We start from the raw sequence: 15080 nt of genomic DNA, 5'->3' as shown, positions 1-15080 counted from the left end.
GACGGGCTCCAAGGTCAAGTTTAGTTTTGTGATCCATTCATTTTCTAATATAGATAGAGTCCTCACGAGAAGGAGGGAGAAAATTTAGTGTTGGGATGCCAGACAGAAGTCATTCAACCTTTAATTGCTGTAAATTACTTTATAGTGCCAGGGATCACATCCTTTTATAAAAATAAATAACAAACGATGTACATGTAATAGTTGAAGTGGGGATAAAGTGTACGGTTTTACCCTCTAACCAATGCTTGAAAAGCACTTAGTGCTTTCAGAGATTTGTGTAAAAAATATATGCCAACGGCCCTGTCCAACAGTCTGGTACACTGACCGAGCGGTCAAGTGCCCTGGACTCGAGCCCTGCTTCTGATCAGTAGAGTGTGGGTTCACGTCCCGGTCTTGACTCTTGAGTCCTTGAGCAAGATACTTAACAGTTAATGCCTTGTCATTTGGATGGGACTTGAAACTTTTGGTCCTGTTGGTTGTGTTAAATGCAAAGAACTCATTAATTCTCTGAATTCATAAGAGAAGGGTTTTGTTTGCCTTGGCTTCAGATTACTCCACAGCATTTGTAGTTCCAACTTGACAAGGTGCTACATAACATTAACACTCTCCCCCAGTTTAAAAACAATGCAGTATGCCAGTGCCAATATATAACACATACATGTAACACCACTTTATCATTATCATTTTGTAGATCATACACTTCATATGGTGTACTTTGACCATTAATTTATTTTAAAGGTACATGTAGGGTCAAGTTAGTGCTCTCAAAATATTAATGACCATAAAAAATTACTGGTGAGAGGCTTTGTAGCTGTTGATAGTATCAAACTATTTGGAGTAACTGTTCCCTTTGAAGTAATATGGTTTGGATACATGTAGGTTTTTTTGTTAGGCCTACTTAAATTTGAATATTTCTCAGTTTTCTGTTGGTTGGTGTCCATCAGGAATGCTGCAACCAGAGATTGGTACCTGCTAAACAAGGATGGATTTGATGTTCTTGTGAAGACGTTTCTTTTGCTGTTTTCTCAGCAAGTAGACTCTGTAGTCAGCTGAAATGTTCTTATGTGATCTTTCTTTATAATTTTGCCTAGATAAAATCAGCATTTATGCATTGACAAAAGCATTCTATGACCCTACCTTTAACACACTGGTACTCATTATTTATATACGATACTATTTACCGGTTTTTGTTTACCACGACAAAACAAACAAAGATTAATCTATGAAAAGATCAAAATCTGTATTTGCCCTGATAAGTTTACAAAGTATTAGTAGTGCATACATAGTGTCAGTCCTGCAATTATACAGAGGCTACAGGCCCCCTTCAAATGTTTCTCATACAATGTAGCCTCAAGGAATTTGCAATGGAAGTGCCCCTTTGCAGAGTAAAAATGACCTTGTCCTCTCAAAGATGACATTACAGGCATGCAGTGTTTATTATTTGCCAGGTTATAAACCTACTTATTATGTGTTTAATGAACTGTGAGATTTCACAATTACTCACACTCTGTCCTTACTCTATGCTCACACTGATGTTAACACTTAAACAGGAATTCCACGCGTCGTGTGCAGTTCACAGGTTAGCAGGAACATTCCTGCCTGTTTGCGTGCGTATGTACTCCACGTTAGCAGGCATTCTTCGCTTACACGGCTATCGCAGAATTCTAGCAAGAATGGTGATCGCAAGCACAGAAGCTGGCGTTAAGCAGAGCCATGGAGTTGTGCCTAGTGTGTGTTAAACAAAATAGGAACTATGCCAAATGCTTTAAAAGAACAAGTTTCATCAAAGATTGCAATTAAATTGTGTTTTTGAACCCTCGGCTGCTCTTTCATTTTAACAAAAATGTCATCCACTGAAAAAAACAATCTCATTTCCATTGAATTTGATCCAATTCAACTCAAAAGTTACGACAGGTTGCCAAGCAACGGTTGCCGCGGGAACAGCAACGTTAATCCATTCATTAAAAAAAAAACTGAATGTAATAGATATTATCATTTGTTGGCTACCTTGGAAATACAGAGTAAATGTTTTCAGAAAACAACACAGGCTTAGTGTAATTTACTGTGTATTTTACAATTGGCAATCCTATTAAGATGCAGCTTGCACGTAGGCGAAGATTACAGTAAACCCAGATGTAGAACAACAAATCTTTTGATGTACATTTTATAGCTTGTTTTTAAAATCAAGAGACCATGCACCAACACACAGCAATGTGTTTTACATACAAACACAGATGGCTACGAATGGTCTCTGAATTTGTGCAGTTTTTCATCCTAATTTCAATTCCTTTAACTGACGTACTATTTTCTAAATCAACTGGCTTCTAAATTTGTGCAGTTTTTCATCCCAATTTCCATTACTTCAATCAATATATTTTCCAGATTAACTGCTTTTAGTATACATTTTAATAGTCATTTTCATTATTTTCTTGTCCCTATTAGCACGTTGGGGGACCACATAGGGGAAGCTAAAGCGAGTGGTAACCTCGGAAACACGCTGAAGGTGTTGGGGAAATTTGACGAGGCCATCGTCTGCTGCCAAAGACACCTGGACATATCGAGAGAGCTTGGAGACAGGGTAATGGCCTAGAATTACTTTTAGTTGTAAATACGTCTGAAGGGTTTTTTTCATTTAAATTTAAACCGTGGTACTTGGGACTCTGATGACTTGGAAAATCCTAAGCTGTACCACTCAACATATTTTCTGTTATACTGTTTATTGCACACATAGTTTTGTCGCCCTTTATTTTGCCATGTACAGTATGTATACTGCCGCGATGCCCCCAAATTTAATATAGGAGTCCTACATATGGATATAGGATGCTTCAGATGCTTTGCAGGATTGTTTTAACCATTTTACTGCCGGTTCGTCCAAGTGGGAGCAAGGTCGCTGTTTAGTTCTTGCAGAAATCAAATGCAAATGTTCACAGTCGACTTGTATTATGTCTTTTTTGGTTATTTTGCTTAAAAAGCAAGCAATAACATTATCAAATGATGGAAATTGAAGGTTTTCTTTTCCTCTTCATTTCTTGAGAGAAAAACCGCTTCTCTTGAATAAATAAACGTAATAGTTGCCCCTTCATGCAGCTGGAAAAAGTGATGACAAAATATCGCTTCATTGTTATTCAAAGACATCGTACCGTCACCCCATAGCTTTCACCAATACCTTATTAAGCAACCCAAGAAGGCAAAAAAGCAAATGGCAGAGCTGTGGTTCTCTTATAGCAAACTCCTAGAGTAATTGCCCCATTAGAGATGCGGTTAGCGGGATTAAACCAGGCATGCTAAGAGGTCGTACTCTGTACACAGCGAATGGCCAGAGTGTATAAGTTTATCAAGCGCTGCTCCGGGAGTGGAATGCCTGTGATTAGGTTATAGTGACAGCTTAGGACTTCAACCCGCAGAGTCGTTTGACGTCTAGGATCAATCAAGGAAGAGATCGGAGCCTCCAATTTCAATCACCGTACTACCGCATATTCAAAAATGCTTATTTGAGAACGTCGCATGGTTCGTGCATGCTGTACTATGAATATTTGTACAGCCCATTAAGAACCCATGGATTTGTTGTATGACCATTGACGTACTATGTCCCCCAGGCACAGCTTTACTACATGTTGTCTGTAGTACGTGCATTTCTTGATAAGGGGATCTTAAATGTTTAACAGAATTGTTCCTTTGATGATTTTGTACGTAAGCTTAAAATATTTGTCACAGTCAGATTATGTCTTGAGAATTATATTGGCTATAGGGCCATCACAGATTTGTATTTGAAAAAGTGTTGATAGATTCTAAAGAAGCAATGGGAGCCATTTTGAAAATGTTGAGAGTTGCTTCCATACTTGAAACATCAAAGGCACAAACGGATCGCCGACCTGACGTGCTCCTGATGATAAGCATGAAATATTTAGTGGAGTGGGAGTTGTTCAAATCTGGATGCCATTTACAGCCAGCTTCGATTATTTTTTTGCAAACTCACAGCCACAAAAAACTCTAATCAGGGATTGACATGTACTTCACTCAATTTATAACCTGGAAGTTTCTTAAGAATCAGTATTCAAAGGCTACTGCCTTTATCTATTAAAGTAAGGCTCCAGCGTCAAACTCTGTTTTGTGATCTGCTCATTTTCCAATAGGTAGAGAAGTCACTGTGCTTGATACACTTCAGTTGCAAGCCTTGTCAAAATCAAAAACCATTGACGACACATTTCAGATATATATGGTCCGTATGTTTATGTGCTGAGAATTTTTAGTTTATCCCTGAATTTTGTAGATATCAAGCAAAATGGCTTTCGCCTTTGGATTTGACCTTTTAAATGGCACAAAAATTCCTGATTTGTCATGTGTCAAATTTTGCGTGAAAGTGTCAGCTAAAATTACATTTTAGTTACACCCTAAATGGTGTCTAACAACAAGTTAAAATTTTAACTTGTTGTTAGACTCTTAATTTTTCGTAAGGACTCTATCTTTTGGAAAATGAGTGCATTACAAAACTGAATTTGACCTTGGAGGCCCTCTTTTGTCTCAATAAACTTGTGTTTTGTTCCATTTTCTATTCATAAAAAAGGGAAAAATACATGAAAAAGAAATTATTTAAACCAAGTCATCTCATTGCTTTAAGAAAATGCAACATCAGATCAGAGTCAGTTAGACTGGATTGATTGTGGTGCTGTCAATCATGATACAAAATTGCGGAGTTTTTTTTTACTGTGTTGTACACAATTGGAGGAAGAGACCTTGGCCATGTTTAGGCCATCTTGATTTTTCTCTATCTAAGCAATGCAAACATTCTGAGGCTGCAAGGTATAATAGTCTGGTTCCTTTTTTTGTGCATCGAATATCAGTATTCATTACTGTTATTGGATACAGAGAACTCGACCAAGATGGTGGCAGCAGTAAAAAAAGAAATTCTCTTAGGATTTCTGTTTTCTCCCTGTAAATCAAACACTTTTAAACGGATCTAGAATCAAATTACCTGTGCAAGTGGGCAAATAATAAGGTTTTATATAGATTGGTTACCATGGTTATAAGGGACTCGCTGATGATATTTACATATTTAAAAACTGATAATGAAATTACGCGGCAGAGGAAGTTGCACGTCTCGGCTTGATTCCCCTGAAGGAAGATATTTATAAATTTGGCGCTTAATTTTCTCATCAAAAGACGTCGAAATTGCGAGTTGTTTACTCTTGCAGATGGCAATAATTGTGATTGACATTTCACGGATTCAATTGTCGTCATTCGGCAAACAGTGACGTACCTGGGGTTTTAACAGTTGTTTTTTATTTGGGTCGTACGGACGTCTTGGTTCTGAATGAGGAAATGTCGTTAGGCTGTCTGCATTGCGGCAAATCATCAAAAAGCTTCTGAAAAGAGCCAGTTGGTTGTTTCAGATGGTTTGACACATCCACACACGTTTTGCTACATTGCCTGAAGTGTGTTTTGGAGTTAACGGTGTGGAGGCTCTGGTAATTGCAACAATAGTGGAAAAAAAACAGTTGGCAACCTGGTGGGAGTTTTTAAACAGGCACATTATGCCCACAGGTGGGGGGGGGGGTGATTTGTCAGACCCTTTTAAGGTGGAGCAGATGGCTAGTGTGTTGAGCTGCTGCTGTTTTTTTGTTCATAGGAAGCTTTTTACAGGATGGCCTGGGGTGTGTTTTGGCGACCCCAACCAAAAACTGTTTCTGACGTCATAACCAAAACGGTAACCGAGCTCACAACTCGGTTATCGTTCAGTCTGAACAGCAGAACCAACGACCAACAACCGAAACAAATTTTGGTTGGGGTCGCCAAAACGCACTCCTGTTTACCATCATTAATATTCAAACAGCCTTTCAAGAAGGCTCTCTCTCTCTACTATTTTCCATATAATTGTAAAAGGTCTATTAAAGATTGGTAATGAACAAAAATGAAACGTCCTGAATTTCTTTCTTAAACCTTACTGCTGACGCAGTTCATACTTGAACCATTATACTAGCGAAATATTACTCTTTGAAAATAAGTCTTTTGGAAAACCCGTATCTGAAATCCAACCCCCCCCCCCTCCTTAGCCTAAAAAGAAAATACTAAAAATAATGCAAATGTCAGCGCATTTCGATTGCCCCATCAAAAATTAGGAACAGTGTTATTCGCTATTTCCTCCTCACTCAAACAGTAGATTAAGCCCAAATGTTCACCGGTTTATTTCATGTACACGTAAGTGTATGGTTCATCACGCATAACATGACATTTGTCACCTCAACCAATACATTTAACCTTCTTGCGTTTTTATCATTGCTGCACCTTTTTTACACTCATCCTCTGACATTTTTGTTTTTCAATTTTTCGCTCAATAAATCTTGTTAGTAACAAAAATTTATTGCCCATTAACCACTTAAGTGCAGGGATTTTTAAAAAGAAAATTTCATGCTGTCCTTGCAACAAAAAGGTTAAGTAGTAAAAATATGCAATTACTTTTGGAAGCGAGCCTAGTTGCTAATGGACAATTTTACAGTCCATTTCACACAAAATTTGAAAAGGTTCATTTTAAAAATATTTTTTCCCCTTCTTTTTCTTAATTTTTATTTATAAATAACAATTAAAGGCACTGTACACGTTTGGTAATTGTCAAAGACCAGTGTTCTCACTTGGTGTATCCCATCAAAAGCATAAAATAACAAGCCTGTGAAAAGTTTGGCTCAATCGGTTATCAAAGTTGCGAGAAAATGATGCAAGAAAAAACACGGTTGTTTGACGAATTTGTGTGTTTTCAGATAGGAATAAAAGACTTGACATGATGTATTATAATACTTCATGTAGGTCAGTTCTACGTATTTATATCGTCCTATTTTTTTCAAAGGACCAAATATCATACCTGATTATGGGATACAGGAGATCTGTCTTTAATTGGCAAAAGCCTTCTAATTTAAAAAAAAAAAAAAAAAAAAGAAGTTTGGAGTACAAATTATCAAGATTACATTTCATTCTCTGTAAACTTATTTTCAAAGGTAAACCTTGTGATGAATCTACTCATTGTGAAATATCCTTAGCCAAGACTCTTAACAAGTAATTTCAGACTACCTGACTTTCCATATGCTGAGAAGAATACATTATTGATATGTTGTTTCTAATACATTTATTCATACTGACCTCCCCCCCCCCTTTCATAATTGACCTCCCTATGCATAGTGTAGTGAATGATTGCTATTTTCAATCAGTGTTTTGTGGTTGGATAGGAACATTTGCAACGTCAGGAGTTCGAGTGCATAATGCTCTGTTGGCAGGATAGAGGAAAATTGGTGTTGTATTTCACCGACGACGACGGACTGTCAGACAGAATAATGTGTGTGCTAATGTGTGTGTCGTTCTTGGACATCGTCTGGCCTTGATTGGATCGGAAAATATTCATTCAAAGGGTTTCTAATCGTTATAATTTGCCTAAATATGCAGACAGTTTTTTATGGAAACTTTTATGCAAGATACATAATTTTAGATACTTTTGTTAAGTTAGGAAAACTTGTGTTGTGTTTCAGTGATGGACAAAATAATGTGTGTTTGATCTGAAAATATTAATCCGTAGGGTTTCTATTATATTATGAAACGTTCAACACGCAGACAGTTTTTATGGAAAAAATTATGCAAGATACATTTTTTAGACACTGTTGTCAATTGAGGAAAATTTGTGTTGTCTTTGCCTGATGGGCAGCATGATATGCATCGTTCTTGTACTTGTCAGTATACATAGTCTGGCCTTGATTGGATGTGAAAATATTCATACCTAAGGGTTTCTAATTATGGAAAGTTTCAATTTGCCTGAACATGCAGTGAGTTGTTATGGGACCCTTTATGCAATATATAGTTTTTTACACTATTATCAGTTAAGAGAAAATTTGTGTTGTGTTTCACTGATGGACAGAATAATGTGCGTGTCGTTTTTTTGTCTGTTCTCTGGCCTTGATTGAATCTGAAAAATAGTCATCCGTAGGGGTTCCTATTATGGACAGTGATAATTTGCCTGAACTGATGATCTACATCTCTATACAGACAGTTTTTTATGGAAGCTTTTATGCATGATCTATTTTTACGACACTTTCATGTATGATTCGTCATTTTGACAGTGTGTCAGACATTTACAAACATTTATAGTATGTCAGACAGGAACAAAAATTTCATTCACCAGAATTTAACTAAGTTCTTGAATATTTTCATTATAAGAACATATTACAAAAATGTTCCCAATGTTCCGAAACACTAAAATCAACGTATATACCAAGAAACTACCATTGCTATGGGTATAGTACTCTAGTTGCTATGGGTATAATATCGTTTGTTTCATTCACACCCGATTGGCTATCTAAAGGCACATCTTGCTTTGAATAGAAGCCATTTTGGTTTCCATGATGGAAAGTTTTCTTAAACACCAATTGAAGTGTCTGCTCCATAATACTACCCGATCATGACATTAGCGTTTTGTACCATACTGTTAACAGCAACATGTTGCTCAATACGAGCAGCCAATTTATGTTGATCCTCTGCCGCACTGTCTACAAACAGAATCCCGAATTCTCAAACAGGATGAGATGTGTGAACATGTACGTGGCCTCCTGACCTTTGCAGACTGTTAGAGATTCTCAGGATGTATTTATAGCCCTCTATTGATTTGTAAAACAGAGAGCTCCTTTGATAAATTGCCAAGAGGTCTGGGTTAGGACCAACGATCAGTGTACTATCACAGATTATAATACACCTCTTGCTTGTTCTGTATTCTGGTTGGCTGAAACACGGTTCTGCGTGCGCGTGTTTTGCGGGAATGGTGCCCGCTGGGCACTAGACTTTGGAAATAGTGCTGGTTACAGCTCCCTCTCCTGACGTGAACCAAGAACTGCAGCTAAAAAACTTCCTCTCTTTTCCAAGTTTCTTTCTTGTTTCACATTTAAGACCTAGTGTTATAAAACCGGTGTCCCAACTTTCCATAACCTTGCTCAAAGTTCTTCACCCTAGGTCTAAATGGCAAGGCCAAATTCTAATTAAGTGTGATAAAGCCTTAAGGGCATTCATTTCTCATACATAGAGGATCAGAAAGTCTAAATGGAATCATTTATAGTTTGTTTTAAATAATACCTCAGGCAGATGAGATTTGTTAGTGCTTTCGTGTACATTGTATTTTTTCAAATAAACATTACTAAACTGCGTCAGTTCTCGGGGCATTATTCCTCCTTTTGATTCTGGTTTTAAACACAAATTTCTGGTCCAGTGTACATGTTGAACTACATCGCCTGCAGTATTGCGCTTTTTCCTCTCTAATTGGAGCGCCGATGCAGAAAGGCATCCACTCCCAAAAGGTTAAAAACCTAGGAAAGACCCTTGTTGTGCCTCAGTACTTGTACTTGATACAATAAACTGATAAAATACCATTTCTTTTCTGTGCCTACTTGTTGTTTACTGCTTTCCAACCAGTACTGTGCTTCCATGGAGATGTTAACCGTACACTATTTAAATATGCCCTTGCCTCTGCTCCTCATCATTCACATTTTTTATCTCTCAAGTGACCTCCATTTGTCCTCATTATCTCTCCGTAAGTGACATCTTGACGCAGCACTTCAAGATCCAGCTCTGCTTTCTTTCATTTTTGTTGTTGTAGGGTTTAGTGTAGTAATGCAGTCTAGGGCAGAGACGTTTAACCTATTATGTTTTACCATCAACTTTCTTACAATCAAATGAATAAAATCATTTGATTGTAAGAAAGTATGGTAAAATGTTGGGTCATTGATTGGTAGCTACTCCAACAATTATTTAAAGCACCATGCGTGACGGACCTGAGCGCTATACAAGAAGCCACTATTATTATAATGCTGTAAGCTTGCTAACAAGAATGACAACAATCATGGTGAAGTTAATTGATAAATGACCATAAAAGCACCAAAGTATGTTGACTTTTTGTACAGGTCAGCTCATAATTCGGATCGGACATGGTTAACAGGGTTTGCACATTTCAAGTTATTAGCCAGCAGGACCATTACACTGGTCAGCTAGTTGGTCAAGCCATGGTCAAGCTTTTTCAATAGTCCATGTATTCATATTAATTAGGGATGCTTTTCAACTTTGAAATAGCCAGCTGGACCACTTTGGAGAGAATTCCGACTGGTCCTCAGGTGCCTTAACAGGTTTAACTAAATTTGGCCCACAAACCACCGCAGACCTGATACTTCATGGAGGCAACACAATCAATTACCTCTATGCCTACTGGTCATTGCCATGGTGCCATTGTTAGAAACGGACAAGTTCCTCATAGGGTGCTCTTTACAAAGGAGAATATGCCTTGGTTCCAGTACGAAGAATACATGCCTACAATTGGTAAGGGAGAACGCTGTCCTTCTTTAGGAAAATAAACATAATGCCCAACCCTCATGCAGTTCTTTGTACTTGGATACTTACCCTGTACCTCATGGATGCTCTTTGTTGTTTATCATCTACCTCTTTCATCATTAAACCCCAGTCCCATCTCCCCCTGGATAAATTCAACATTTAGTGTACTCGTGAAACTAGTGGACTAACTTTGTGAGAATTCTGACTGGACCTCAGATGTTTTTAAAACTGACATTTAGCCAGCAGACCATTGTTAAGGGAGAACACTGCTCCATTTCACTGTTTAGGAAAATTCACAACACTCGTGCAATCCTCTCTGCTTGGATACTTGCCCCTTACCTCATCCATGCTGTTTATCATACCCCCATCTTATTAACCCCCAGCCTCTTCTACAGACCTGTAATCCACACTTAATGGAGTACTCAATATCCCTTTCCCATGTCGTGTTTATTCTCATCAAGGGGTATGATACTGGATCCACTGAAGAAGGATTTATAACGTATTGCACATGTCAGAGCTATAGTTACAGTTCATTTTCTCTTATCGGGCCATGTCAGCTTTGCTTCGAACAGGGCGTGATTTTTCAGGATATCCCCCGCTTTCAGGATTTTCTCAGAGTCTCATTGAGCATAAACATTTTCTGTGGGAGAGAGAGAAAACAATACGCCAAGTTCGAGCCCTGATTGATTTTGTCTCTCAATTATATTCTTCTTTTCCTCTTTGGATATTCATTGCACCTCTAGTTGTAAAACAAACTGCCCGCCCGTGTTTCCTGAAGTCTTGTTTACCTTTTGCCAAGGTGCATGATACAAGATACAATAAACCACGGCTCATCCGTTTGTAATCATTCTCTCTCCTCATTCTTCCTTCCCCGCACCTTAACTCTACAAATCTGTCCCTTGCTCTAACCTCCCTCTCCCCCTTTTCCCGCCGTCTTGTTTACTTTTTGCCAAGGTGCACAGAGACACAAAAGAACTTATCATCTCATCTTGTGGCCCGTCCTCCCATTTGCATTCAGACGACACTCTTCCTCTCCCTGCCTTGTCGTCATCTTCCTCAAGTAACGGAAGAATGCCGTCAGCGCTCACGGGAGAACAAATCCTGACAAATTACAGACCAACGAAACCATGTCCCATTCCGACCCGCCCCCCCCCCCCTCCCCTCTCCATACCCTGTTTATCCTGCGGGGTTAGACGTCTCATATTTTGCTCTCGTGCATTTCATTTGATCAAATGCACTCCCAAGGTACAGAGTGTTAAACAGTCTATGTAAATCCATGAGCGGTGGCGTGTGCCATGTGGAGGTCGTTTTTCTCTAACAGGTGATAATGGATTTGGCTAAATTGACTTTTATTGATATGTAGCGGTTCATAAAGACAATGATCAGTGTGAGTGGCACACAGTTGCAAGTTCGGTAGAAATTTCTTAAAGATCAAACAAAATGATTTTTAAAAATCTCACCATTTTAATTATTGTATACTTAGGCCTATTAGTACAAATATCCCAAATGAAGTCGTGGAATAATTTGTATGTGCCCCTCAAAACTCTTTATAAAAAGTGCTTTCCGTCTGCCTATGCCATGTATGCGCGGTTATGTCAAGTTATAAACCACAGGGGAAAACGGGTAAATTTTAAACAATTACAACTTTTTAAAACAATGTTAAAGTATGTTTATAACCCTTTGTACAACATTCATTTCTGTATAATCATCACCACACGCACACCCATGACTAAACATCTGTGAATTTCATCTCAGACTTTCGCAGTTCACGTAAACAGCTTTGGAAATATTTATATCAGTTTCCTTACTGAATACATTCCAAGGGATCAGGGTCGTGCTCTGAGCCAGCATTTGATTTATATTCTATTTGCAGATATTATTGTTCAGTATTCTCCCCTAATTATAATATTAATGAGGTTTTATATAGTGCTTTGGCTATGTGCGTCTCAAAGCGCAGGTTTTTAAAGTTTTTGAATCATGAGACCCATTTATGTAGCCCTTTAAATGGTTTACAGGGTACTGTTGCGTATTCAGTAGGTGCTGTCACAAACAAGAGGGTAAACGCCCTTCTCTTCACGATAAGTGTAACTGCGTTCTCTTATGTGAAGTACACAACGCACATGATGTAAAATGTATGGCTTTATGTTCCAATTAGATGATGCAACATACATGGGTCTCATAGTTCAAAACACTTATCCTGTTAAAAAAAAGGAACAAGCTCTTTGATACGCCCTTTGTTAGCTAAAGTGCTTTATAAAAACAGCTTATTTTTATAATTATCCCTGATGTCTTTTGCAGAATTATCATCATTGCTTTGGCTCTTGCATACAGGTATTTTACAGATAGCTGACTCGATGTAACTAATCACTGTTGGAACTACCGACTTTTTAATATTTTTTAAATGAGGTCATTACTGGCTGCTGTTTCATTAATTGAGAGTAATTTCCTGTTTTATGCATTGGCCGCCTGTGTTTCTAGCAGGGTGTGTTGTTTGAACCGAATACACTAAAATGTTTTTTAATGTGTTTTAATGCCCTGAATGTACAAGGCAGGGTGCCTATGTGGCTGACCTGCACATAAGGTTAAATGCATGTGAATGTAGTTTGACATATATTAAACACAGTATCCAATAACGTTTGTTTAATGCTTGGACCTGAAATTGTAGGCAGTTCACATTGCGTGCGAATGTAGTTTGACATCTTGAACACTGTACAACGTTTTTTTTTTTTAAATGTGTTTGAACACCTGGAATATTTGGCAGGATGGGCTCAAAGTCATTTTGCTGACCTGCACCATGCATTCAGGTTCTATGTGTGTGCACTGAATGTACATACTAGTCTCCTGATGATGACTAGAGCAAGCTAGTTGAAATGCTGATACCAATTTCAGTTAATTACAATCTTATAAGCTAAAGTAGTAGTCCCAGCCAATTTTCTATACCTTCCGCCAGGGTAGTAGTTAAAAAGCAGGACAGTTCTTTTCAGAACTGAGAAGTCTCCCGAACATCCGATAAATCTACTCCGCGAGAGTAGAATACAGAAAGAAAGTTCTCTAAGAACAAACTCTACCTGGCAAGTAGATACACGTGTTACCGCAAACCAAATATGTATATTGATACCCCACCATGCAATGCCTCAAATCCGTTAGACATCTTGAACACACACAATCATTGTTTTGTTTTTAAAATGTGTTTTGACTTCTGAAATGTTAGGCAGGGTGGGCCTATACGTATGTGCTGGTGTGAATGTATTTTGACATTTGACATTCAATGTTTTTTTTTGTTTTTTTTAATGTGCTTGACCCCTTGAATGTAAGGCATGTTTGGCCCATATCTTGCTGACCTGAACATGGGGTTAAATGCAGTTATGCCAGCATTAACAAAAGATGGCCTACTCTTTAACATTTTTATAATCTAATGTTGACTGCATGTTCATAAAAGTGATCCAATCTGTTTTGCCTATTTACAGATGTCATGCCTGTATTTACAATTTACACAGAGCTTGAAATTTTATTTTCATCATTGTCCCAGCGATTGTTAATTGGTCTCAATGTTATTTATATACTATACAAAATATTGAAGATAACACTCAATTTGGTTATTAAGTTTTTGTTCATAAAATTGAAAATTTTCTTTAAAAATTCATAAAAATTTGTTCCCGCTAATGTGAATGTGTACAAATGACATACACGATACAAATAGTCAGTAAATTTCCTTGATCTATTATTTCAGGTTGGAGAAGGCAGGGCACTGTACAACCTCGGCAATGTCTACCATGCGAAGGGAAAGCACGCCGGCCGAGCAGGGCACCAGGACCCTGGGGATTTCCCAGAAGAGGTGATAGCATGCCTGAAGAAAGCTGTGGAATTTTACGAGTAAGTTTTGTGTCTGTGTGAAGGGGACTGGGTAGGGTGGGGTTTGACCTGCCAACTCCACATTCATCTCTGCTTCCCTCCCCCACCCACACTCCTCTAGATAACTTTCTCGGGATTTCTTAGGATTTTTAATGATTTTCTTGAAAGGTTCAAAGCACTCACAAATGGGAGAAAGAAGTAGTTTACATTATGTTCACAAATGTGAATGAATTCTTAGCGTTGATTCTGTACGTTTTTGAGGAAATGCCGGGACAGTTTTTTTTAGTGGAATCTGTATACAGCGGATGCGTTAAAATGGTGTCTACAAATCAGAATTGCGTCGACAATAACCAATAATCATATTCTGGTAAGCTTTATTTTGTTTAAATGTTTTTTGAACTTGTGCCCAACATTTAACAATTTCTTTTCTTCTACGCAGGATGAACCTGACAATTGTCAAATCGCTAGGAGACAAGGCGGCCCAAGGTAGAGCATGCGGTAACCTAGGCAACACTCACTACTTGCTTGGTAATTTTGAGACGGCTATCGGATTCCATAAAGAGGTAAGTTATCTGTCAGTTTGTCCTTCGATTATTTTTATGTTGATTCACTTTCAGAATAAACAAATTTATTTTGAGCTGATTATTTTTCTGTGAAGACCTGCGTTGGAAGTAGGGATAAAATGTTTTACAAATATTTGTGATAAAAAAAAGCTTATTTTGGTGTTTCGCAAATTGATTAGAAATGGACGAACAACATTTGAATCTTAGAAGTGCTTCATGCACGAATAGTTTCTCTGATTTCTGAGTGTTGGTGTCTGTTCACAAATGCTGCAGCCAGAGATGCAGTTGAACCTCGCTATTAGCGTAGATGGATTTGACCTT

The 15080-nt window shown here is 38.0% G+C and overlaps 1 protein-coding gene across 1 annotated transcript in view; it reads left to right on the top strand.

Moving 5' to 3' along the window:
- The window catches only part of LOC117303008 (G-protein-signaling modulator 2-like), a 48755-nt gene that overhangs the window by 11070 nt on the left and 22605 nt on the right, over positions 1-15080 (top strand). The window contains exons 3-5 of the mRNA XM_033787037.1: positions 2443-2578; positions 14075-14217; positions 14636-14759. Coding sequence (XP_033642928.1) covers positions 2443-2578; positions 14075-14217; positions 14636-14759 — 403 coding nt within the window. The remainder of the gene's footprint in view (positions 1-2442; positions 2579-14074; positions 14218-14635; positions 14760-15080) is intronic.

The sequence above is a fragment of the Asterias rubens genome, chromosome 19 (assembly GCF_902459465.1).
Source record: "Asterias rubens chromosome 19, eAstRub1.3, whole genome shotgun sequence".
NCBI classification, from domain to species: domain Eukaryota; kingdom Metazoa; phylum Echinodermata; class Asteroidea; order Forcipulatida; family Asteriidae; genus Asterias; species Asterias rubens.
This window is presented reverse-complemented; position numbering and strand designations above follow the sequence as displayed.